This window comes from Coenobita brevimanus, chromosome 19 (genome assembly GCF_032717465.1).
Source record: "Coenobita brevimanus isolate Jiangsu-jjx chromosome 19, ASM3271746v2, whole genome shotgun sequence".
NCBI classification, from domain to species: domain Eukaryota; kingdom Metazoa; phylum Arthropoda; class Malacostraca; order Decapoda; family Coenobitidae; genus Coenobita; species Coenobita brevimanus.
Genome location: NC_136972.1, coordinates 29,043,827 through 29,067,607, shown reverse-complemented (window position 1 = coordinate 29,067,607; position 23,781 = coordinate 29,043,827). Strand labels below are relative to the sequence as shown.

Sequence of the window (23,781 nt, the reverse complement as noted above, 5' to 3'; positions counted from 1 at the left end):
GAGGCCCTATAGCTTCCCCTGGCCTCTGCTCCCTACGACTGGCCCTGGAGAAGACTCACCTCATGGACCCTGACGCAGACCAGTGCCGCAGCCCCTCGCTGTTGGCACTGCCTAACTCTGGGGACCGCAGCCCTCGGGAACCCCAGGCCCTCCCCAGAATGCCCGGGCGGGAACTCCCTATGCCTCAATGACGGAAGACCTCTGCCTCCAGCAGGAACCTGAACGAGGGGTTCAGGCAATTGTTCCGCCCCAGTCCTGAGGGCCACACTCCTGTCCCTAGCCCGGAAAGTACGGGCCCCTTCGCCACCTGCAGCCCTGGACGAGAGAAGACGCCCCTATGCGTGATCCCGTGCCCTCTCGGCACGGCCTCCCCTGGCGGTGCCCCTGCTCCAGCAGAAGAAGAGCCGGTTTGTCTCCCCGCCGCACCCGCCGCCCAGTGACCCATGAGACAGTGACTGCGCCCCTAGTGTAATATAACAGTGACGAGGCAATAAAGTGCATTCATAGTACCAGACCAACAGTTTTAAGTGAAACTGGAATAGTGATGGTCTAACAGTAACAAGGCGGAACAGTGAATAGTCCATATAGAACCCAAGTGCTAGTGAATAAGAACAATGCACAATACCCATCATATCACAGTAAGAGAAACACCCAAGCCGTGGAGTTTGTATTAATAATTAACCAAAAGTCCCTTGCCTCCAGAAAATAGTAAAGTGAACACGCTACCAGTAAACTCCGCCTCATACTACCATAATCACGATTAGACCCCAGTGCCTTACACCCTCCCCCTTGTGAGTCTCATCTCGGAGACCTTGGACCGCACTAATTCTGCATACTCCGCCTCGAGTGTTATTTTAGTGTATTCTCCCCCAGTATCCTGTGAGATACTAATTATCTAGGTATAAGTGTTTGTGATTAACCAGATATTGTGTTTGTAACATCTGCTGTTGTCCCTTGTCTGACTGAGTAATACACGTGTAAGGTTCTTGCCTGGAGTTGTCTCTCTCATATTTGTCCTAAGCCCCGGTCTCGAAAGAGAACCCTGCTCTGTGTTAGGTGTTTGAAAAACGGGAAATCGAGTCTTAAACACCTAGCATTACAAAGAGTGTCCTTTGCTCGAATAGCATAGTTACCGATGAAGACAACGAAGCTCTCCCTGAACTCGATGGGTGTCGGCGGCGGCCGATAAAGTCTATGGGCGTTACTCCGAAGTTTTCAGCCGCCTACTCGGGGAGAATCGACCTCAAAATCGACCTAAATGGCATCTGTGAGTACTTTTGTGGTTGTCTCCATATTTTCTCCTCATTTCTAACCTATCTAGCAAAAAAAAAAAAAAAGATCGGTCGAAAACTGTCCGGCACCACGGCTCCATGAGGGTCCAAAGTCTGCTGGCACACGGCGGGTTAAGTAAGATACAAATTACAGGTAATAGTAACTAGCCGGATCCAAAAATAAACCGCCGAGGAAGCGATGCAAGGGAGATTCCTTAACAGACAAGAATACGAACCCAGGTCCGAATGATGGGGAGTATTGCAAAGATCATATAGTGACGCTCAAGGCAAGATCGATAAATCTTGGCTCATGGAAGAGTGACTGGTCATCCTCGACTTGCGTGTCTCCGCTAAGTAGCCTAGTCCCGGGTCCCTATGTTCTTGACAATACTACTGTATAAAGAATTGGGTGAAGGATGGATAAATGTTTACATATATTTACTACTTAATCCTAGAGCGGGTGGATACGAACAAAAGCAGCTGTCATTTCCTCTCTCGTCTCCAGCTCATCTTCGGTCTCCTCCTCCACTTTCCTTACATAAATCTATCAATTTTTCTCTGGATTTCAACATTTAATTCAAAGTTCAGCGGTCTAGCGTTATCAGACTAGCGCCATAATACCCTGCTGACTCACTGAGCGGCTTCTAATCTCGCCACCCTAATCTATGATCGGAGTATTGATATGGGTCACTCAGAGCAACGTTCCTCTGTACAGATTAAGAACTGTTTTTAGCGGCTATTTGTAGGTATATTCGCTTTGGCCTTGCGGTGAATGTATGATATACAGTATTTACCTGGCACAGGGAAGCCATAGGAGTGCGTGGGGAAACCATTGCGTGGACGTTTTGCTGTGTGAGTGATGGTTCGACAGTAGTGTGATATTGTTCCCTGCCACGCCCTCAACCTCTGCCTCCGGAAATGAAGGTACGGTATAGCTAGCTAGACAGTGTCTTAAGTTTTGATGAAAGTTACTATACTCATTCCACCTTAACCCGTTCCGGATCTTCATCCTGTTGCAGCTTTTTATGTAACTTATTTACGGAAAAAGACAACATAGCGGGATTACACCCTATATCACTCCCCCATGACCAGCATCATATGCAGGTGTTACTCTGCTGTTACACCTCACAGGTCAAGCTGGTTAGAGAGCAGTTTTCGGCAAAGTTAGAGTTGTTGTTGTTGCTTGATCTCTGCCTGTCTGGGAAAGACCTGTCAACCACAGGCAGGCACTGCTTCTGTGGACCCCTCCTACTACAGTACAAATACGTACTCTGTGCAGGGAACCGCGCCCCTCGCCCTTTGTGGCAGATAGCATCACACCAATGTCGGACAAGCGGCGAGGTGCAGGAAAATATGTGGAGGTTTCAGGTTTGGCTCCCGGATTGACGCCACAGTTACTCCACCCTGGGTCACAGTGCTACCACGTGTAGGATACTCTTCAGCGCCACAAAGACAAAGTAAAAAGAGAACAGCTCTTTTCAACTTAGTGCCGTAGTTGACAGCTTAGTGTAGTAGACTGGACGATGGATATAATTATACAAGGAGACTCATTCCTGCCTAATAACTTACTGCTACAAACTACTTCGATATTGCTTGGCCGTACCTGTTTAAGCCACGGGGAATTATCTTACCTGGTAGCCAAACTTTACCCCTATCCCATACAAACAGATCTTCTCTGTCAATTTTATCTACTCCCATCATGGCCCTGAACACTGCAATCATGTCGCCCCTCTCTCTCCTGTCCTCTAAGGAAGGCAGATCCAGCTTTTCCAGCCTCTCTCTGTACGACAGATCTGCCAGGCTAGGGACCATCTTGGTTGCTGTTCTTTGTAATCTCTCGATCTTGTTTATTATTTTTCTTTTTGTCTGGGGACCACTACTGCTGCATATTCGATCTAACCTGGGGCGGATCATGGCCACCATCAATTTTTTCATCATCTCATCATCCGTGTAATGAAATGCTACTCTTAAGTTATATCATGAGTTTATACGTCTCTCTAACTGTCTGATTAATGTATTTTTCAGGTGACAAACTATCCAGGACCAGTACTGCCAAATCTTTCTCTTATCTCGCTTTTGTGATTGGTTCATTACCCATCAAATATTTCAGTGATGGCCTCTTGGTACTTTTACCCATTTCCAATATTTTAAGTTTTTTTTTGCGCTGAATTTCATTTCCCACATCCGGCTCCAATCATGTACCCTATCCATTTCCTCCTGCAACATTTTGCAGTCTTGCTCAACTTCTACTTTTCTCAAATAGACTTGCAAAACTGTTCACTTCATCTACCATATCGTTTACGTAAATCAGGAACATTACTGGCGCTAACACCGAGCCCTGTGGGGCTCCACTTGTTACTTCCCTCCATCCAGACATCCTGTCCCTTATTACTCCCCTCATTTGTCTATCTCTCAAAAAGTCTCTCATCCACTCCACGAAGTTTCCCTTCAGCCTCCTTTGTGCCCAGTTTCCAAATTAGTCGCCTATGGGGTACCTTGTCGAAGGCTTTCTCCAAATCTAAATACACACAATCCACCCAACAGTCTCTTTCCTGCAGCACGTCAATCACTCTTGAGTAAAAGCTCAGCAAGTTGGAAACACATGACCTTCCACTTCTGAATCTAAACTGACTTTCAGCCAAAATGTTCATCTCCTCCAGATATTTTATCCATCTATCTTTCAGGATTCTCTCGCACAATTTTTGCGACCATGTTGGTCAGGGACACTGGTCTATAATTCAGGGGTTCTTCTTAGTTTCGTCCCTTATAAACTGGTACCACATTTTCCCTCGACCATTCCCAAGGCATTTCCCCTCTTCCAGAGAACACACAATTAAACTGTGAATCTTATCCGCCAGTTGTTCTCTGCATTCCATCAGACCCCAGTTAGAGATTCCATCCGGTCCTGGGTCTTTCCTTACATCTTGAGTTCCTAGTAATTTATACACTTCCTGCACTTCCACTTTTATATCTTTTATCACTACATTTCTTGTCAATCCCTCCCTTTCCACAAAATCCCTTTGTTTAGTGAAAACCGATTGGAAACATTTATTCATTATTTCAGTTTGCTTTGCCGCACCTTTGTAAACCTCTCCTACAGTACTTTCAGTTTGGTGATTCCTTCCTTTTGTTTCAATTTGCTACTGACAAATCTGTAAAACAATTTGGGTTCTTCCTTACATTTGTCAGTTATATCTTTTTCAAAGTTCCTTTCGTCCTCTGTACGTATTCTTGTATATTCATTTCTAGTTCTTTTATATTCTTCCTTTGTTCCTTTGTTCTATTATTACCTCTCTTTCTCCACTTGATCCCCGATATGTCCCTCTCTTTTTTTGCCATCATAAACCTTCTGTTAAAACAATCCTTTTTCCTGTTGTCTTTCCCACTTACTCTTGGAATATATTTTACCACTCCCGAATTATGGAGGTCTAGAAAAGATATTCCACTTCCTCTGTATCTCTCTTGTTTCTCTGAATTTTCTCCAATCCGCATTTTCGAAAAATTTTCTCAATCCTGTAAAGTTTGCTTTCCCAAAGTTGTATCTTCCCTGCCTATAAAGCTTATCTCTTGGCATCACGTTCCCTTTTGTCATCCGGAACTCAGTGACCACATGACCACTTTTTCCCATAGGACACAGATATTTCAAAGATTCAATTACGTTAGGTTTTTTGGTTAGCCGTAATCACTAGTCTTGCTGGTGTGTCATCATCTCGGAATCGTGTCTCCTCTTTGACCCACTGGGTCATTACATTTTTCATCTATATTTATCAATATAGTGCCCCACGAACTTTCACTGCCTCCTGAGACTCATTCCTCCCAGTTCATTTCTTTACAATTAAAATCACCCATTAGAATCATATTGTTGCTTTTCTCAATCACTTTCTGTGTGTGTGTGTGTGTGTGTGTGTGTGTGTGTGTGTGTGTGTGTGTGTGTGTTCCCATTATATCTCATGAACGGCTTAAGCTATCAACATGAAACCTTCAGAGTATCAAGGTATGCCCAAAATCTTGGCCGAGTTCGACAATGGGCACTCGGGGTCAAGGTCAAGGTCACCAAAATGGCAGCTAAAGTTCAGCTAATTTTTATCGCCCGCCTTTAACACCATTATATCTCATGAACGGCTTGAGCTATCAATATGAAACCCTCAAGGTGTCAAGATATGGCCTAAATCTTGGACTTGGCCAACAGCATATTCTGGCGGGCTGTTAGCATTCGGCTCCCAAATACTTTTCTTTCATTTACATATTTAATGGCATTTTCTGAAGCACCTGGTATAAAAAAAAAAAAAGTATCTGGTTTCCCTGCAGTTTCTTATGGCATTTTCTTAAGTACTTGGAGAAGAAAGACTGTTACTAAATGTTTATTTACAGCATCTGGACTCCCTTATGTAATGTGGAATGCAGGCTAATCAAATATAAACTCATAGGGCTTTCTCTCCCCATTGTCCTCTCTCTCTCTCTCTCTCTCTCTGGGACGTATCCTAGTTTTATCAGTGTGGTAAAATGACAACTGACACCTGCAGCCACAGCCGTAGTCATATTTTCTGACACTTCACTGCTGACTGTAGCAATGAAACATGCAACGTGACTGCAATTATGTGATAGCAATATGACGAACACAGCAAAAACAGAGTGAAGATGAAACTGGGCAGCCGAATGCTAATCGCCCGCCAGAATATGCTGTTGGCCATGTCCAAGATTTAGGCCATATCTTCATATCCTGAAGGTTTCATGTTGATAGCTCAAGCCGTTCACGAGATATAATGGTGCTACGGCGGACGATAAAAACTAGTTGACCTTTGGCGGCCATTTTGATGACCTTGACACCGAGTGCCTCCGAACTCGTACAAGATTCTGGCCATATCTTGCTACCCTGAAGGTTTCATGTTGATAGTTCAAGCCTTTCATGAGATATAATGGACACACACACACACACACACACACACACACACACACACACACACACACACACACACACACACACACACACACACACACACACACACACACACACACACACAGAGGCAGACAAAAACATTATCGCTCCTTCTTCTAAAGGGGGTGAAGGACATTATCGTTTGGGGAGAAATGAGAATTATGAAAGGAAGGACATAAAATTACTGGCGGGGGAATATCGACTAACTTTTGCTCATGGCCGTGCAGTCAGGGATAAAAGTTCAACTGTTATTTCACTGAGTCTCCATCACACTTAGGGCACGTCCGTCATTTTCCTTCCTGACGCATCATATCGAGTAGAAACATATAGTGTCACAGAAGCATACCAAGCCTCTCTCAGCTTAAGAATCTGCAGAGGAATTTGAGAAGAGGTGAAATATTAGGCAACTTTTTGAACCCGACTGTATTTCACGTATCTTCCTTATAGAAAACTATTTTAGCTCTTCACCACTCCCATACCTGCCACCTTCCAACGCCCGTCCTTACAAGCCAAGCCCGTCCTGCCCGCTCCATCCATCCCCCTTAGCCTCCGTAGTGTTAAGGTAAATCGAACTGCATCTGTGTATTATAAGGCGCCTCGTTCCTCTTACAGTACAGCGGCGGTGGAAGATGTAGGCTGTAAATTAGCAAAAGTTAGAACTTCCTCTTCTCTGATTCATGTATACCGAAAGTGTTACTACGTCATTATTTATGCATACAGTATGCCGATGTCTTTCTATTTCTGTGCCTGATATACGTGACCACAATTCTCATGTCACAGTGCTGAAAACTTACGTTGCTATAGCCTACAGATATAACAGACATTACAACTAAAGCATCTGCGTTTATAGAAAGCTCACTTAGTCCCAATCTGTCACATACACAAAAAAACTATAGGCCTACACAGTTTTACGTGGAATTTTGCATGGTAACAGACAGAGGTGAAAACGGACGTAGCTAGGATATACAAATGGGATGGCCCAAGAAGAAGTCTTTCGGGCGGGTTAGAGGGATATCCCCCATAAATGGTTTTCGGTTAGCGACATCCCGGCCACCTTTCTGATTACGCCTTTGGTTACACATAAACGTGGTTCGTGGGAGGGGGCACACTCCCCGAATCCTAGCCCGGCAAGAAAATATCCACAGATCTGAAGATAAAGAAATGGAAACAAATATGGGTATACTTACTGGCTCACTTAGGTTGCAAGGAATACAGGAACTATACATTTGGGAGTTCTGGGATGGGGCTCAGCTCATTCTCGACTCCTCCAAATGATAAGCATTTTCATTTTTCTAATTAAAAAGTTGAAATTTCGTATGTGCATAGATACAGACCCAAGGTCATGGACGCCAAAAATACTAAGGGGGCTCAATCCCTATCCCCCTATCCCCCCAGGAATTCAGTATATCCGTAACGCAACCCGATGTCACACGCACCAAGTCTGTGCATCCATAAGCAGGTTTACCTATGCAGTAAGTTTCATGTGCATAACGTGAGGAATATGAAACAAAGTACTTTGTGTTCAGGATCACATCATATGCACGAAGTTCGTTTATGCACAAAGTACGTACTGTTATGCTGCGTACTCAGAGCTCAATTTCTTGCTCTATGAGTACGAGTAATTGACTTGGGTTCTTTCCAAGACCGGGTCTACAGCATGTAACCAAAGGAACAGGACTCAAACACGGGCTAGCCAATTTTGCACGTATATTACCACAAAATATACAAGTGCAGGACACAGTACAATGACACAGACTAAACACAATACTAGTACACAAGGATAGGAATTGGACTACAGCTGGGAGACCAGGTAGTTGCAGGTGTCGCCCAGGTGTGGGAGATGTCAATTCAGGTGAGCGCTCTGGAGAGAGGTTCAGGACCCTTGTCGTGTGCTGGATCATCTGGTGTAGGCTGTGGGGTGGTGTAGAGGGAGGCCTTTCTCTGGTGGGGCCTCGGTGTGTGTGTGGTGGCCCTCAGGACTGGGGCCGAACAGGTGGCTGCTCTGCGCCTGCCCTTTGAGGAGGAGGATGGCTCACTGGTTGGTCTGGGCAGGTCCCGGCCGTGAGTCCTGGGCGCGTCCTTCAGCAGCTGGGGGCTGCAGTCTTGCCAGAGTCGAGAGGCCGTCAGAGGCTGCCTGCGACGTCTCTTCCTCGGGGAGTCTGGCAGCAGCTGGTGATGTCGAGGCACTGGCTGTAGTGAGCACACTCTCAGGCTCACAATGGAACCACTTCAGACACTCTCCGACAGGGACTCCACTGGGGAGCAAGCTCCTCCCCTTGGGAAATGGGGGGAGTGAGAGGGGTGTCCCACCCAGCCTCCGGAGGAGTGAGGCGAGCAAGGGCCGTTGCCCTCAAAGGGAGCCACAGGGGTAGCAGACGAGGGAAGTACCGTGGACATTCCCTCCCCTACGGGCACGGTGGGTGCCTCCACGGTTCTACTAGTCCCTGAGACTGCAGGTGAGAGTAGTACAGTGGACGTCCTCTCCCCGACAAGTACGGTGGGCACCGTTGCGGTCCTGCTCCCGGTGGGGGCTGCAGCTGAGGGAAGTACAGTGGACGTTCCCTCCCTGATGGGCATGGTGGGCACCTCCACGGTTCTCCTTTGCCCTGGGAAGGCAGGTGATAGGAGTATGGTGGACGTCCTCTCCCTGACAAGCATGGTGGGCATTGTAGAGGTCCTGCTCCCAGTGTGGCCTGTAGGTGAGGCAAGTACGGTGGACGCTCCCTCCCTGACGAGCACCATGGGCATTGTCTAGGTCCTGCTTGGGTTTGTAGGTGAGGGAAGTACAGTGCACGTTCCCTCCCTGGCAAGCACGGCAGGTGTTGCCGCGGTCCTACTGGCGTCTGTGAGTACACAAGTCCCACCCCGATCCTGGCGAGTGCTGGTTTGGCTGGAGAGTAGTGTGGCCGGGTGGCGTACTTCCCACTGGCTCCATTAAGGGGAAGAGGGGCACATGGTGGCGGGGGACATAGACCCGTCTCGACTGGGCTCTTTACGTGCCTCCTTGTGGTCTCCACTTAATTGGGGTGGGTATTTCATGTACGTTATAAACAAAATACTATATACCACATCCCTGTCTTTGGGCATGTAGTACTCGATACGTTAGATGGCTTCCTTAGGTAGACAGAGGGACGGTGTTATGCTAGGTGTTCTTAGGACAGACCTCTCGTCCTTAGAACACTAGCTACTGAGCTGGGGTTGTCTTTCAAGACCGGAACTAGAATACACAACAAAAGGAACAGGGCATAAAAACTCAGCTGACCAACCTTACTCGTATATTGCCTTAGTTACAATCAGAACAAGTACAATATTAATAATATACACAAATCAAGTTAAGGGGACACAATTAGACTAGCTGACTCTGGTCTGGGCTGCTGTGGGTTTGGGCTGCCTTACAGGTGACGCTTGGGTGTGGGAGGTAGCTCATCAGGTGTGCCTTCTTGTAGGAGACACGGGACTACTGCTGGGGGCTGGGTCGTCCAGGCTGGGCTGCTGGTGGGTGTGGAGGGAGGCCCTTCCCTAGTGGGGTCTCGGTGGGGAAGGCGGCCCTCGGGGCTGGGGCCGAACAGGGCAAGCAGGCATGCTTGCCTTTGCCTGCTCCTGGAGGAGGACTGCTTGCTGGCGGGGCTGGGGAGGTCACGCCCCAGAGTCCTAGGGATGCCCCTGGGCGTCTGGGGGCTGCAGTCTCTGCTGGGTAGAGCCGCCGTCAGGAGCTGCCAGTGGCGTCCCTTCCTCATAGAGTCCATCAGCAAAGGGCGTCACCCAGGTAATGGCTGCAGGGCACTGATCCACAGGCTCGTGATGGGCTCTCGCCAAAGTTCCTCCAGCTGCAACTCCTTGGGGGAACTGCACCTGTGGGGAGAGAGAGAAAGGTGTCCCACTCGGCCTCTGGATGGGTGGTGAGCCAAACCAGGGACTTCCTCCAGAGGGGTAGTCACAAGGGCAGTGCACGAAGGGCGTACGGTAGCTGTCCCTTCCTTCCCAGTGCAGACAATGGCCGTCACCGCGGTTCCACAGGCCCTCGAGACAACAGCCGGGAAGCGGATGGTGGTCGTGTTTTCCTTCCCAGTGTGGACGGTGGCCATCACCATGGTGCTGCTCCCTGAGAAGATGGCAGACGAAGGGCATCTAGCCCAGTGCACACGGTGGCCATCACTGCGGTTCTGCCTTTCTCTGGGTTGTCAGCCGAGAAGCGGAGTGTGGCTGTCTCTTCCTTCCCGATGCAGACGGTGGCCATCACCGCGGTGCTGCTCCCAGGAGCAGCTGCAGCTGATGAGCGGACAGTGGCCATATCTTCCTTCCTGGTGCGAATAGTGGCCGTCACCACTGTGATGCAGGGGGCAACAGCCGAAGAGCAGACGGTGACCATCACCACGGTGCTGCTTGGGACTGTGCTAGGACAAGTCCCACCCCGATCCAGGCGAGGGCTGGCCCGGCTGCAGTGTAGTCTGCCGGGGCGGCGTTCCTGCTGGTGGCTGCGTTGCGGGGAAGAGGGGCGCAAGGTCCCAGGGGACATAGGCCTGTCTCGTCCGGGCCTTACGCGCTCACTATGCGCCTCCCCGTGGTCTCCTCCTAGGGTGGGTGTTGGGCAGTGGGTCTTCCCTGGGGTGGGTGTTGCGACACCCCTACCTGGGCTTCTCGTGGGGGTGGGCACTTCAGACAGTTTGTGTTTAGAAATCATATTTTTGTCACTGGAAATCTGCCACTTAGATTATTATGCCTAATGGCCTAGTAAGAGGTGCTTCAGTTCATAGTATAAATTGCTTTGTGCGTGAACGAACTTAGTGTACTAGTGCTATGCTGTGTTTTCATTAACAAGGGTTTCAATGTCAGCTAAGAATCTCTTGTCGGGCTACATCTATTATATAACTTTGCAAATGAGAACGAACGAGGAGTTGGACACGAGTTTTGATTTGCTAAAATTGAGTTTATTATTATTTTCCATCGCGTACTGAAAATACTGCATCTAACAACAGCAAATCTAATGGGCGTATTCAAGAAATAATCAGATTTCTCCCCTGGGCGAGCTGGCTAACCATGATAGGTCATTGGCTATATTATAAATTTGATTATTTTACTTTCTTAATCTACGTCACTCTCTTAGTATAATTCAGTACCTCTAGCGATAAACCTATCCTTCTATCGGAACCCACACTGTACAAGTTCCGATGCTATTTTGTTTTCTTTTCGACGTCAGGATCTGTTTATAAATGTAAGTGGCATTGCTTATTGTTTACTATATGACAACACGGGACCTTGGCTGGAGGTGAGATTGTGTTGATTTCACATTTGTCCCTCTCCACCCACTTCTTCATTCATTAGGGACCTGGATGTATAATAGGGTGTTGTATGGCGTATTCTAGGGAGTGATTGGAACTTGACAGGCGTATTTGTATGCCATAAATGACCTCTTTACAGTCGATAGACATAATCCAAATCTTGTCTTGATCTCGGTGTCGTGTACTCTTACAAAAATGAGATATAATTCTTCCCTTAACCTTTTAATAGTTGGGACAGCAGATGTATGCCTTTGCAGCCAGTCCCAGACGATTGTATTCAGAGTCTCAGTCGGGGTCTCTACTGAATGCTGACCCCAGCCAGGTCCGAAGAGCTTTGAATTAATATTCTATCTCACCTACACCAGGTGATTTTATTCAGCTGAGTGAGTAATAGAAGGTTGAGAGAATTACTCCTGTTACCATTGCTTACCATACAGTGTGCTTACAGACATCACTTCTGGTATTTAGGTCCTGGTAGGGTCCTCATGTCAGATCTGATGGTTCAATCCTCTCGAGCAGGAGGTAGACACAATTAAAATAACCCTTCTTCATATTGGCAGGAGGCAGACACAGTTAATCTAATCCTTTATGCATTTGTCAGGAGATACGCAATGGTGGTGGGATGCCTGGGGTAGAGGAAGAGGCGGGTGTGACGAACGATGAGAGTGAGCCCGCAGCCCACCAGGAGGACCCACTGAGGAAGGAGGAGGCACAGGAGGTAGGGTCATCAAGTTAATAGGTTTCTCAACATTGCTAGGACATAAAACATTACCAATATATTCTTCACTTTTTTTTTTTTGGTTCACCTGTTTATCTTGACCAGTGTTTACATGTTTTGTTTTTTTATTCTTTTAACCAGATTATTTCTTTTTTTCTTTTTCTGTGTTGGTTGATTTGATATAGCTTATTGATCTGATTGTCAGGAACATCTTTTTAGATGTTAAATTAACCTCCCCCAACCACATCACAAGAGGTTGTAATGTATTCTGACTGTGCTACTATACTTTTTCATGCATATCAATAGTGGCAGTCTACATCTGTGACCAAGCACCTTATCCTTCTCATAATACGCCTTATATCAGATATGATGATAGATGTGGTTACATTAACTTAGGCCTATAAAAACAGTTCTCTGCCACCTGCAACGTCAAATCAACCCATGTTTGATAAAACAAAGCTAGTGGTAAAAAACACACATAAAAGGGAGTCTGTTAATTCAAATTAAGTTTCAGCACTTTGTCAGCCACTAGAAATAGCACTAATATCTTTACAGTTTAATTAGCATAGGAGGCTGATCACATGTAATGATTACAGGTTTTCAGTTAATAAGCATTAAAAATGAGAGGCTTCCTTGTAACTTGTGGTTCCAGTTTTAATAATATGGCCCATATTTCTGATACTGGTACCTCTCTGCGCTTTACAGCTCAAACCACACCTTCGTTAATACCTTCATCCTGAGGTCGTTGTTTTCATATTTTTTAGCTACGGTACCACAAAATATGGACTAATTATATAATGGTCATCAAAATCCAGTACTAGTATGAAGCAAATGTCTGTAGATCTGGTGACAAAAGCACTAACTTGGCATGTTTGACAGGAGGCGGGAAGCAAGGAGGAGGAGGAGCAGGAGAGGCGGAACAAGCAACACACCCCCAGACTCTCCTTCAGGAAGTACGTGGAGGACAAGATCATGCTGGCCTGCAAGTTGATTTTCCTGTTCGTGGCACTAATCATCGTGGTACAAAGCAAGTGAGTACTGCACTAAATTTGGTAATGGGACTTTTGTGTTTTTGTACAACCATGGACTCTAGACTCCTTGCTTATTGTCAGTTAAATTTCTTGGTTTTCCTTTTTTATCTTCTGTTTTTGTACTTTTATTTTTAGCAGAAAGTGGGTTTTGGATAATTATTAATGATCCTGTTTTTATGCATCATCTTTACAACCAGGTTTCAAGTTAATTTGACACAAAATCAATCCTCGCGGTTTTCATACGCATATGATTTCCATACCCCCTCTCACGGTACGCATTGGACGCGTATGATCTACCTACTCCCCTCTGGGTTTTCATGCATTTAGATGCATATGAACCACTGGATGAAAAAACAAAAGAAAGAAAAATGTATGATCGGCTTTTATATGCATTATATGGTCCTATGTCTGACAGTGGTGTGCTTAACTGTAAACGTGTGTCTCGCAGGTCCAAGCTGCAAGCGACGGTCTTTTACTTTTTGTGGCTAATATATTACAATAAATCTCGCTTTGATTGGGACCAGAAAATAGTACTATAACAAATTTTCATGTGCTCTGTACACTTAATTATGGTACTCAGAGACTGCATAATATATGTTTATATTACTTTGGTGTTAAACAGAAGAGGGATTGTATTGACTATAGTGGTACAGTACGGTATATATTTTACTTCCTCGATAAGTTCCAACTTCTTTGTGAATGAACGCAGTATATTATTCACACACTTATTTCTACATAAATATACCATCATCATCCAACCCTGCATTGCCCCATGAGGAGCATAGGAGCCCTGGGCTAGGCAGTTGGTCCTGACATTTAAGATGAGAGTGACCAACCTCAATCATCCCTGAGTGGTATTACATGAGCAATCAACCCAAACCATCCCCTGGATATAAACCTTCACTGGCTCAATCCGATTGGAGCGCAGTAATTACCCACTAAACCACCAGGCACCAAAATTTGGTTATATGATTACCACCAGCATAGTAAATGGTTTCCTGGTGTACAAGAAACCATTTGGCTTGTCACTTAGTGTAGAGTCACCCACAGGCAGAAGGAAGAGGAAAGAATGAAGGAAAGAAAACCAGAAGAGGGAGTGTAAAGTCACCCGTAGGCAGAAGGACAAGGAAAGAATGAAGGAAAGGAAGACAGTAGAGGATGAAAGGAAAGAATGATGGAGGAGATGAAAGGGCAGACACCTGACAGCAGCACTTCATCGAGTGAGTGGATGGTGAGCGCCCCCAGCATAAATTTATAAGTCTGCAAATTAACAGCCCAAGAATAAAAGAAAGCTACACCTTGTGGCTTTCCAATGCAACAAAAGAATAATTGGTATCTGCATTAGGGCCCATTCTGTTACAAAAAGTATAAACCGTACTTTCAGTGCGGAGGAAATATCTGGCTGGGCCGAAACCAGGAGGGGGGATAGGGGTGTGTGGGCCAGGTTTCCCGAGAGGGTTAACATGCGGGTACTGCTAAGTTGTCTGAATGCAGTCTTCTCCAAAAATATGACATCCAACATCCCTGTGTCAGCATTTCCCAGGTTACTGTAATTGTATATAGGTACTAAAAGAAGTACTGTAATGTATTACTGTAAAGGATGGTTGGAATTTATTACTCAAATAATGCCACTGGGAAGTTAGTGCACAGTCTTTCTTCCCTAAAATGTTTGAATTGGGCCCCTGTGCTCTTGATGGAGCAGTACCAGTAGGTGTGTAATGTTGCAGAGTTGTAATCTATTACATGATAAATAATATGCTGTATCTTAAATAATATGCTGTATCTGCCAGTTGCTCAGCAACTGTATGTATAGAATTATCAGTAATGTAACACTTTCCTAGCAAGGCTCCTTTCTCTTGAGTACTAAATTATATTCTTCTCATATACCTTTATGATCTCATATATGCCAGCATTATTATAGTACAGTATACTGTAATGGCCCTTGGTTCATATTCTAAGTGACTGGAGATTTCATAACACTTCTTTCCCTGTGATTTATTTTGCATTTCGCACCTCGGTACTTCTTGTATGTTATTGATGCAGACCCTGTTAAAATGAAAGTGATATAAATACCATACAAGAGAATGCTAAGGTGTAGCTAATGTGAAAAATATATTGCTAAGGAATAGGTGAAACGAAGCCTCCTGTATCACTCAGAATACAGCCTCTGATCCCATTGTAACATGTTAAAATACCTGATACTATATATGCAAAACTCAGCTGCACATTATTAGCTACAGCAGTATGTACACATTTAACCTTCTTTCTGCTGTTGATTAAAGGGGTACTTTATACATGCTAACATTGGATCAGTTTAACCCCTTTAATCCAATGATGTGTTCAATTTTTTATTTTATATTTTCTGCTGCCATACGATTTTATCTTGCTTCCTTCAGACGATTTTTTTTTTTTTTTTTGTACCTCCAAAGTAATGTTTTGAAAGTGAAATCTGCCCTGGAAATTGTTAGATATAAGAGCATAGAGCAGCTGTGTGTGAGGAGAGGCAGAAACAGCTGTTGCCAGCAGTTTGGCGCCCTGGGATAAGGCCAGCCAGTCACGTACACTTAGGATGGATTTTTTTTTTTTTTCTTTTAAATTTTGGAGGGATTAGAGTACATACAGGTTTCATTAACTTCTTTAGTACAAAACATCTTTCCTAAATTGAATATAATCATCTGGAGGTTGCTAGAATAAACCAGTGACATATATCATCGCATTAAGGATGGAGAGAAATTAAAGTAATTAGAGGGTTAAAAATGATCTCAATTGACCCTTTTGCTGTCACTGTTGTGTTAAGGTACTGTGTTTTATTTAGGCTAACACCAGATGATTTTATCAAGCTGAGAGATCCTAGTAGTCGAAGGGTTAAAATTTGTTAATGCTTTCAGTGTAGTGACATCTATTTTGTTCTTGTTAGTGCCAGATGATTTTATTCAGTTTAGGTGGGACTTCTTAAATCAGAGGGATTCATTCTCTCCCTTCATCCCCTGAGTCTGGGTGGCATCCTTTTCAGTTCATTCTTGCTGCTACTAGATAACTCAAGTCAACTTAGGAATGACCTGATGTATTAAAAGGGTTTACTAAAGCTATATCTAACCCCCTCCAGTTCAGAAAGTCTCTCCTAAGCTGAATTGAAGCATAGGGAGAGCAAGAACAAAATGGAAAAGACATCCCTATTCTCAGTTGTTTAATTTCTTCACTATAAGACATCTTCCTTACTCTAATAAAATTGTCTGAAGTTAGAAAGACTAAACTAAAAAAGAATAATAATAATTTAAAAAAAAAAAAGACCATCATTGTGGAAGCGTTATATACATGCAAAAGAGTGTAGCATAGAATACAGGCATTCCTCATTATATATTTGAGATGTTTTCTTAAATATCACAGCTTTTTCATACAACTGGTACTGTAAACTGCCCTATCAGCTTTATGTGGAACATTGGAACTTTAGAATAGGCAGCTTTTATAGACTTTCCTCTGGTTGTAATGGCAAAGATTGTAAAAAATTTAAAAACACAGTTCAGCAAAGATCACAAAAAAATAAGGAAAAGAATACTCATGGCATGAAGTCTTCATATGTCTTTCATCTTTTGATGTTCATTGTTGCTGTTAAATCCACAATAAAGAAAAATTGTCTAATAAAGTTGCAATGGAACCATTAAAGCCATTTTACCCATTTTCCCATTGTGACATTTCAGAACACATCACATACCCGGTATATATGTTTACTATACAGAGTGCCCCAGGAAGTGTGTGTGAAACTTTAGGAGGATACTTTTTAAACTAACCTGGAGTTTAAAAAATGCTACATCAACCATGAGTGTAAAAAACTATCAGTATAGGTTCAGCTTTCATCTGTAACAGAGCTAAATTATGTATGATCGTATGGGTGAAGTGTCAGAGACCAATTTCATCCATAGACGTAACTACTATAGCCCTAATGGTTGAGAGTTGGACCAGTGTTATGCATTTATTATCATACTCAAAACCAGCCCAAGAGTAACATAAGGTACTCACATGTTTACTGGGTCACCTGTAAGCAGTACGGTAGTTATAGTAATGTAAAAGCCACAAGATCAGTACGTACTTTAGTATCATAAAGACTAATATTGTGTAATCTCTTCCACTAGTTCATGGGCCATAACATCTGAAGGGTAAGGGTGAAGTTCATTTATCTTGCATTATTTTATGTAGTGCCGGGTCTTGATTTCAGTGTCATGCATTGTTCAAATGGAAGAAATCACAGGTTCGTGCTCATAATAAGCAGCCTTTATTAACACATTTTTCTGTTTTCTTTTTCCTACTAAGGCCTCAGCAAACTAAAGAAAACTCTCTTTTAAGTTTCCATAGTTACCAAAGAAGTTTATTTACAGTCCAAGTACAGTACCAAAGAAGTTTATTTACAGTCCAAGTACAGCAGCCCATTTTGACATCCATTTTTTGCTGTTAAACCCTCAGTAAATTAAATAAAAATTGTGCCATTGAAACCTACGAAGTTGATTTACCACTTCCTCCAGTTTTCCCCAACATTTGTGTCTAAAAATTATGATACTGTGTAATTCATCCTGCAGTTATCATAGGAATGGCCTGTCATCTTCCATTTGTGTAGCATAGTTGTTTATATGTGGGGCAAAGATTTATACAGGGCAGGCAGTCTGTGTTATGAGTTGGGTATGTCTTCCACAGCATCTCAGCGTTTTTGCATACAGTTTAAATTGTAAATGTGGGGAAACTGAGGACCTTACGCCTTCAGTCCAGTAACGTAGTTTTTATTATGTTCTTGCAGCTACCAGACAATTGTATTCACATTAGAACAGGCTTTGTGAATTGGTGGGGTTACAAGTAGTCTTTTTTAAGCTTTTCACTGCTGAAGGGCTTTCCTTAGCTGAATAAAACTGTCTGGTAGCAGCAAGAATACACTAAAGAATACATCACGAAAATGAAGGCGTTAACAGCAAATAGTCATAAGGGTGGCCCTGTCATGAGGGTATATATGTATCTCTGTAGCCATGGGGAACTATACTCATTCACTGTGAAAGGTCTGCCCCAAACTGACTTAAATGATCTGGCATCAGCAAGAATTATGGTGTTCAAGAGGTCAGTGCAGATTATATATTACCCCATCTCTGTGAATCGTATCCCGTTAGTTGAGTAAAATGATCTGGGAGAAACAAGAATATGTACAGAGAGATGTTCTCATATTAAGGAGGGTACTGCAAAGTGTTTGAAAACCCTTTACTGTAAGTTTCTTCTGAGATGGGAAAAAAAAGAAAATTCAGGTTCGCAGCATGAGTAAATTTAACAGACATCACCATACCTCCTCAGCCTGGGTTTGTCCTATTTACAGTGTTTTCTTGTGACTAATACCAGATGATTTTATTCAACTATAATAAGTCCCCAGGCTGTCTAAACCCTTCTGTATGAGGAATCATCCCTTAGCTGTGTGGAACTAACATAGCAGAAATGAGATAAGAGTATGTTGCACTGGGTAATCATACTGAAGGGGTTAACAGTAAATAGGACTATGTGTTATGATTTCTAGTTTTATTCGTATTGCTTTGACTGTGGTATGCTTAGTATGTAGTGTAATTTATAGCATTTGTATTCATATTGCTTTGACTGGTTTTTGTTGTAGGCAGCTTAATCCATAGTATTTATCCAAATGCTTTGAATGTGATATTTATAGTATGCAATATGAGTTTAGTATAGTTTCAATGCAGTGGCTGATATATTTAGTATGCATATGGATTTTACTAATGTTTATGTATAATTGATGCATTGACTGTGATAGTGTGCAGTAAGATTTTTAGTATTATATTTATATCTTTTTTGCTTTGACTGCGGTATTTAGTATGCAGTATAAAGTTTAGTATTTTTAATCTTAGTGCTTTGACTTCTATTCATAGTATGCAATAAGATTTCTGGTCTATATAATTGTACTTAATGCTTTGACTGTGCAGTGCTGGAGAGGGATGTCATCCTGTATGAACATCAAAATAACATGGTAACTCTGCTGTTCAGGTATTCAAAACATCCTCAGCTCATTCCCTGTACCCCAAAGGAGGATAGTGACCTGTAGGAGAGGGCCAACTTCATCCTGTAGTCCACTGGGTTCACCTTTGCAATAGATGAGCCAGGGGCCACAACAGCAACAGTAACAGTAGCTTTAACTGTGGTATATCTCTCATCTGCAGGAAATTGCCTTATACTATTTAGCATGAAATTCCTAAGTGCAGCCATTCAGTCAGGTGGTCAAGTACAGTGCTGTGTTTTGATTTCACGGTGCCGTAACATGTTCATGTGGAAGAATTATATCATACCCACATACTTTCTGTGAAGACAAAACTGTTCTTGGCCCATCTTGCACTGTCTTCAGGTACAAATGTTTTCTGTCTTCCTAATAAACACAATTTCAGTATGTGGGTATAGTTCTGTGAGTAGTGTGTACAGTAATACTGCGTATGTGTCGAGCACAGTAATTGTAACTCCACTGAGAGTTAATTTGAAAAGTTTGCTGCCTGATATTAGTGTCTTAAGCACATTTTTTTTTTTTTTTTTTTTAAGCAGCATCATTTTAGCCATTAAACTTCTGATTCATGTAGAATTAAGTTTGCTTTTAGAGAATTGACATATAAAAGTGCATTTTCTTCATTTCTTATTTTTTAAGCAGCATTATTTTAGCTGTTAAACCTCTGCTTTGTCTACAGTTAAGTTTGCTTTTATAGGGAATTGATTGTTTTGTATTTAATTTGATCACTTGTGATTATGCCACTATGCCATACTTTCATAGGCTGTATACATTTTGTATCATGCCTTTTTCTTGTTATGATTTCTCCATTTATTCAGTTGTATTGCAAATTTTTTCGTCTCGTTCTGATTTCTGATTGTTGGCATAATTTTTTTCAAATCTGTATGTGTATAATTTTTTTTTTAAATGTGTGTGTGTGTGTGTGTGTGTGTGTGTGTGTGTGTGTGTGTGATATGATATTTTAATTTAGGTTAAGTGGAGAAAGTTTTTTTTTTTTTTTTTTTTTTTTTTTTTTACTGTAGTATCAGAAAAAATATAACATCTTGATTTGTAAAGCATCAGCCTCTTCACAATGAAGGCTACTGTTAATTGAATAAAATAATCAGGCTTTAGCAATAACATACTGAGAAAAATGCAATGCCATATTTTCATCAGCTTGGAAGGCTCTGTGAACAACCACAAGCAAAAGTTCACTGACACTTTGCTGGCTGAGGCAGTGGAAGATGCATCATGAACTGTTTATATTCGATAGCAGTATGAAGCACACTACAATAGATTATGAGAAGGAAAGATACTGTCTGTCATTTGGGGAGGAATGAGAAATATGGAGAGCAGAACACAGTGCTGGCAGTGGATTGTCAACAAACTTTACCTCATGGCTGTATCTTCCTTCCCAGTTTGTTCCTTCTCCTTTCTAATTTATTTCTACATTGAGACATTGACATTCTATTTCATGTTTTTTGATGCACTCTGTCTCTGTATCAAAATTGCCTTAATGGATATAGCAGAGAATACTGATGTTTAATACAAAAAATAAATAAAATAATTAGGGGATCAACAAGAATACGACCATCAGTGTATGACATTGATTGTACTGTATTTAAAACCTCTATAATGTTGCACAGGGGAGAGTGAGGCTGGTCACCATTGCTTAAATGTTGAGACTAATAGTCTAGCCCTGAGGCCTCACACTTCTGTCTATATAAAGCAAAATGGGATTGAGGATGTGATAATAAAAATACATTACCATGTATGCAACTTTTTTTTATCATTGCATAAATCCCCTTAAGATGAGGGGTCTCTTGAACTGCATAAAACATTGAAAGCATTTAATGTCAGTAAAAATTAAATAAGGTGCCAATAAAGATATAAATAACATTGCCAGTAGAAGTGAATAAAGGACCAGTAAAAATTAATAAGATGTTAATAAAAGTGAAATAAGATGCCAGTAAAAGAAAAATCCATCCATCCATCCATCCATCCATCATTCAATCCTGTGGTGCCTCATGAGGAGTGGAGGAGTCCAGGGCTAGGCAAGTTGGTCTTCAAGAAGAGCGTGGCCAGCCTCACTCATCCCTGAGTGGCATTACGTGAGCAATAAACCCCAACCTCCCCTTGGATATAAACCTACACAGGCTCAGTCTGATTGGAGTGCCTTACTGACCCACTGAACCACCAGGTGCCATAATTTGGTGAAATGGTTACCACCTGGCATAGTAAATGGTTTCCTGGTGTACAAGAAACCATTTGGCTTGTCACTCAGTGTAGAGTCACCCACAGGCAGAAGGAAGAGGAAAGAATGAAGGAAAGAAAGAGAGAGGAGGGAGTATATAGTCACCCATAAGCAGAAGGAAGTGGAAAGAAAGACAGAAGAGGTGCCAAAAAATTTAGTAAGATGCTAATAAAAATGAAATAAATTAACAGTGAAAATTAAATAAAAGCGTGTGCAAAGGCACTGAGATGCCAGTAAAAATGAAGTAAACTACCAGTAACAGTGAATACATTGCCAGCAAAAATAAAATAAGATGCCAATAAAATTAAACAAGATGCCAATATAAATGAAAAAAATGAAATAAGATGCCAATAAAATGAAACAAGATACCAGTATAAATTAAACAAGTTCATACTAAAAATGAAATAAGATGGCAGTAAAAGAAAAATAAGGTGCCAGTAAAAATTAAATATACTTACAGAAAAATGAAATAAAAAATAAGATAGCAATAATACTGAAATACCAAGCCATCTTTACTGAAAGGGTTTAAATACACCTTGCAGAGGGCCAATGGTCAGGAAAACACCGCCCCCACAGCCGTTCTTCCCCCGCCACTCCCTGGTGTCGGACTTTTACACTGGTGATGTGGGACGCTTGACGGAAAGGCTGCTGGCGGCCGACCTGTCTTTAGTGGTGTATTATGCGCCCTGGGATCGTGATTGTCAGCTGCTGCGGTGGGAACTGGAGAAGGCTGCGCGATATCATCATGAGCAGGTATGTAAAGAGAAATGGAGGTTACAGAGAGAGAGAGAGAGAATTGCCATGACCATGAAGTTCATTTGGACAAGGTTTCACAAGTCTTCATTATAAGTTGCCCTTATTATATTCTTTTTAGACATCAAGTCCACAGGATGTTGAAGAAATGTTGGCATACTAAAAATTCATTACTACATATAAAACTAATTTGCCAGTATCCCTCAACTTAAAGGTTTGTGTAGAAAAAGTTGTGATATTTTAAAACACATGCCTGACTTACACTGATGACAGTAATGGCAGTGAGGAGGAGGAGGAGGAGGAGGAAGAGGTATGACATTAATATTATTCTTTTACTTCATACAGATTTATTTTGCTGCCATTAACTGCTGGCACCCAGGGTCTGAGTGCAAGGGTCGGTTCAAGATCCGCACCTACCCCGCAGTGGTGCTACATGTGCGGGCATCGTCAGGGCTGGAGACACGCGCCTTAGCCTACAGTGGGCCCCTCTCAGCACCACATCTTATACGTTTCCTCTCAAAGGCACTACGACCTCTTGCCCATGTAGCAGCACACTCGGATCTCGTCAGACTGCAGATGGAGTACAATGTACGTGGAAAGAGATTTAGCGGTCGGTTTCTCAGTTTCAAACCCCTCAGTACAATGACATCCTTTATAGTATGCACTTGCTGCAATCAGATGATTTTATTCAGCTTTATAGTTTTATTGTATTACTGTATGTCTTGTTATTACAGTACCATATACTGTTCGGATGGGAGAATTATACCCAGATTAGATAGTACTTGTAGTAGTTGCAACCCCAGTTCATTTGGATGTGAACCTGATGGACTAAAGGCAGAGTTACCCATCTCCTGCAGTCCACCATCCTCATTTTGAGCATAAGGAAGGGCTGAAGGATGTATGTCTGACCAAACATTGGAGGTGCTCACTTATTTCAGTACACCATATGAAGGCATACCTCTCCAGCACTCCCACATCAGAAAAAGGTGTTTATTGAGGGTATGATTTATCCAGCTAATATATAATGTTTACTTCATTGATTGGGTGGGAAAGGAGATCAGGATGGATGATGGTGGCGATGCTGCTCCATTGATTACAGCTTTCGCTTGCACATTCCCAGGCTGTTGTTCTTGGCTTCTACAATTTTGGCTTAGGGTATCAGCTACCCAAAGGTTTCACCTCCTTCTACCTCGGAGCGCTGCGATCCTTACAGCAGGACCACACTAGCTCAATCACTTGGGCAGTGGTCACCGATCCTCGCGTGGCATCTGCTCTCTCACTCAACCTCACTCAGCCAATCCATCTGGTGCTGTGGAATACAACTTTGGTGAGCATTAACATAAGAATTTATTGATTGCCTTTATATGGTTGACGTATGTTAAGTACATCAAAAAAGAAAATTACCAAAATGTATGTAGATGGTTGGGCCAGTGAGGTGGACATAGGATTCCAAAGGTTTGATTGATATATGAACAGTGAGTGAGCGTGTGGCTCACTTGGATGTTAACTTGATAGATCTCCCTCTTTCATGT

The 23,781-nt window shown here is 42.9% G+C and overlaps 1 protein-coding gene across 1 annotated transcript in view; it reads left to right on the top strand.

The window, feature by feature from the left end:
- The first annotated feature begins 11,460 nt into the window (after positions 1-11,460).
- The window catches only part of LOC145391751 (thioredoxin domain-containing protein 11), a 29,378-nt gene continuing 17,057 nt past the window's right edge, over positions 11,461-23,781 (top strand). The window contains exons 1-6 of the mRNA XM_080266289.1: positions 11,461-11,473; positions 12,088-12,204; positions 13,084-13,235; positions 22,039-22,249; positions 22,595-22,837; positions 23,370-23,576. Coding sequence (XP_080122415.1) covers positions 12,109-12,204; positions 13,084-13,235; positions 22,039-22,249; positions 22,595-22,837; positions 23,370-23,576 — 909 coding nt within the window. The 5' untranslated portion in view covers positions 11,461-11,473; positions 12,088-12,108. The remainder of the gene's footprint in view (positions 11,474-12,087; positions 12,205-13,083; positions 13,236-22,038; positions 22,250-22,594; positions 22,838-23,369; positions 23,577-23,781) is intronic.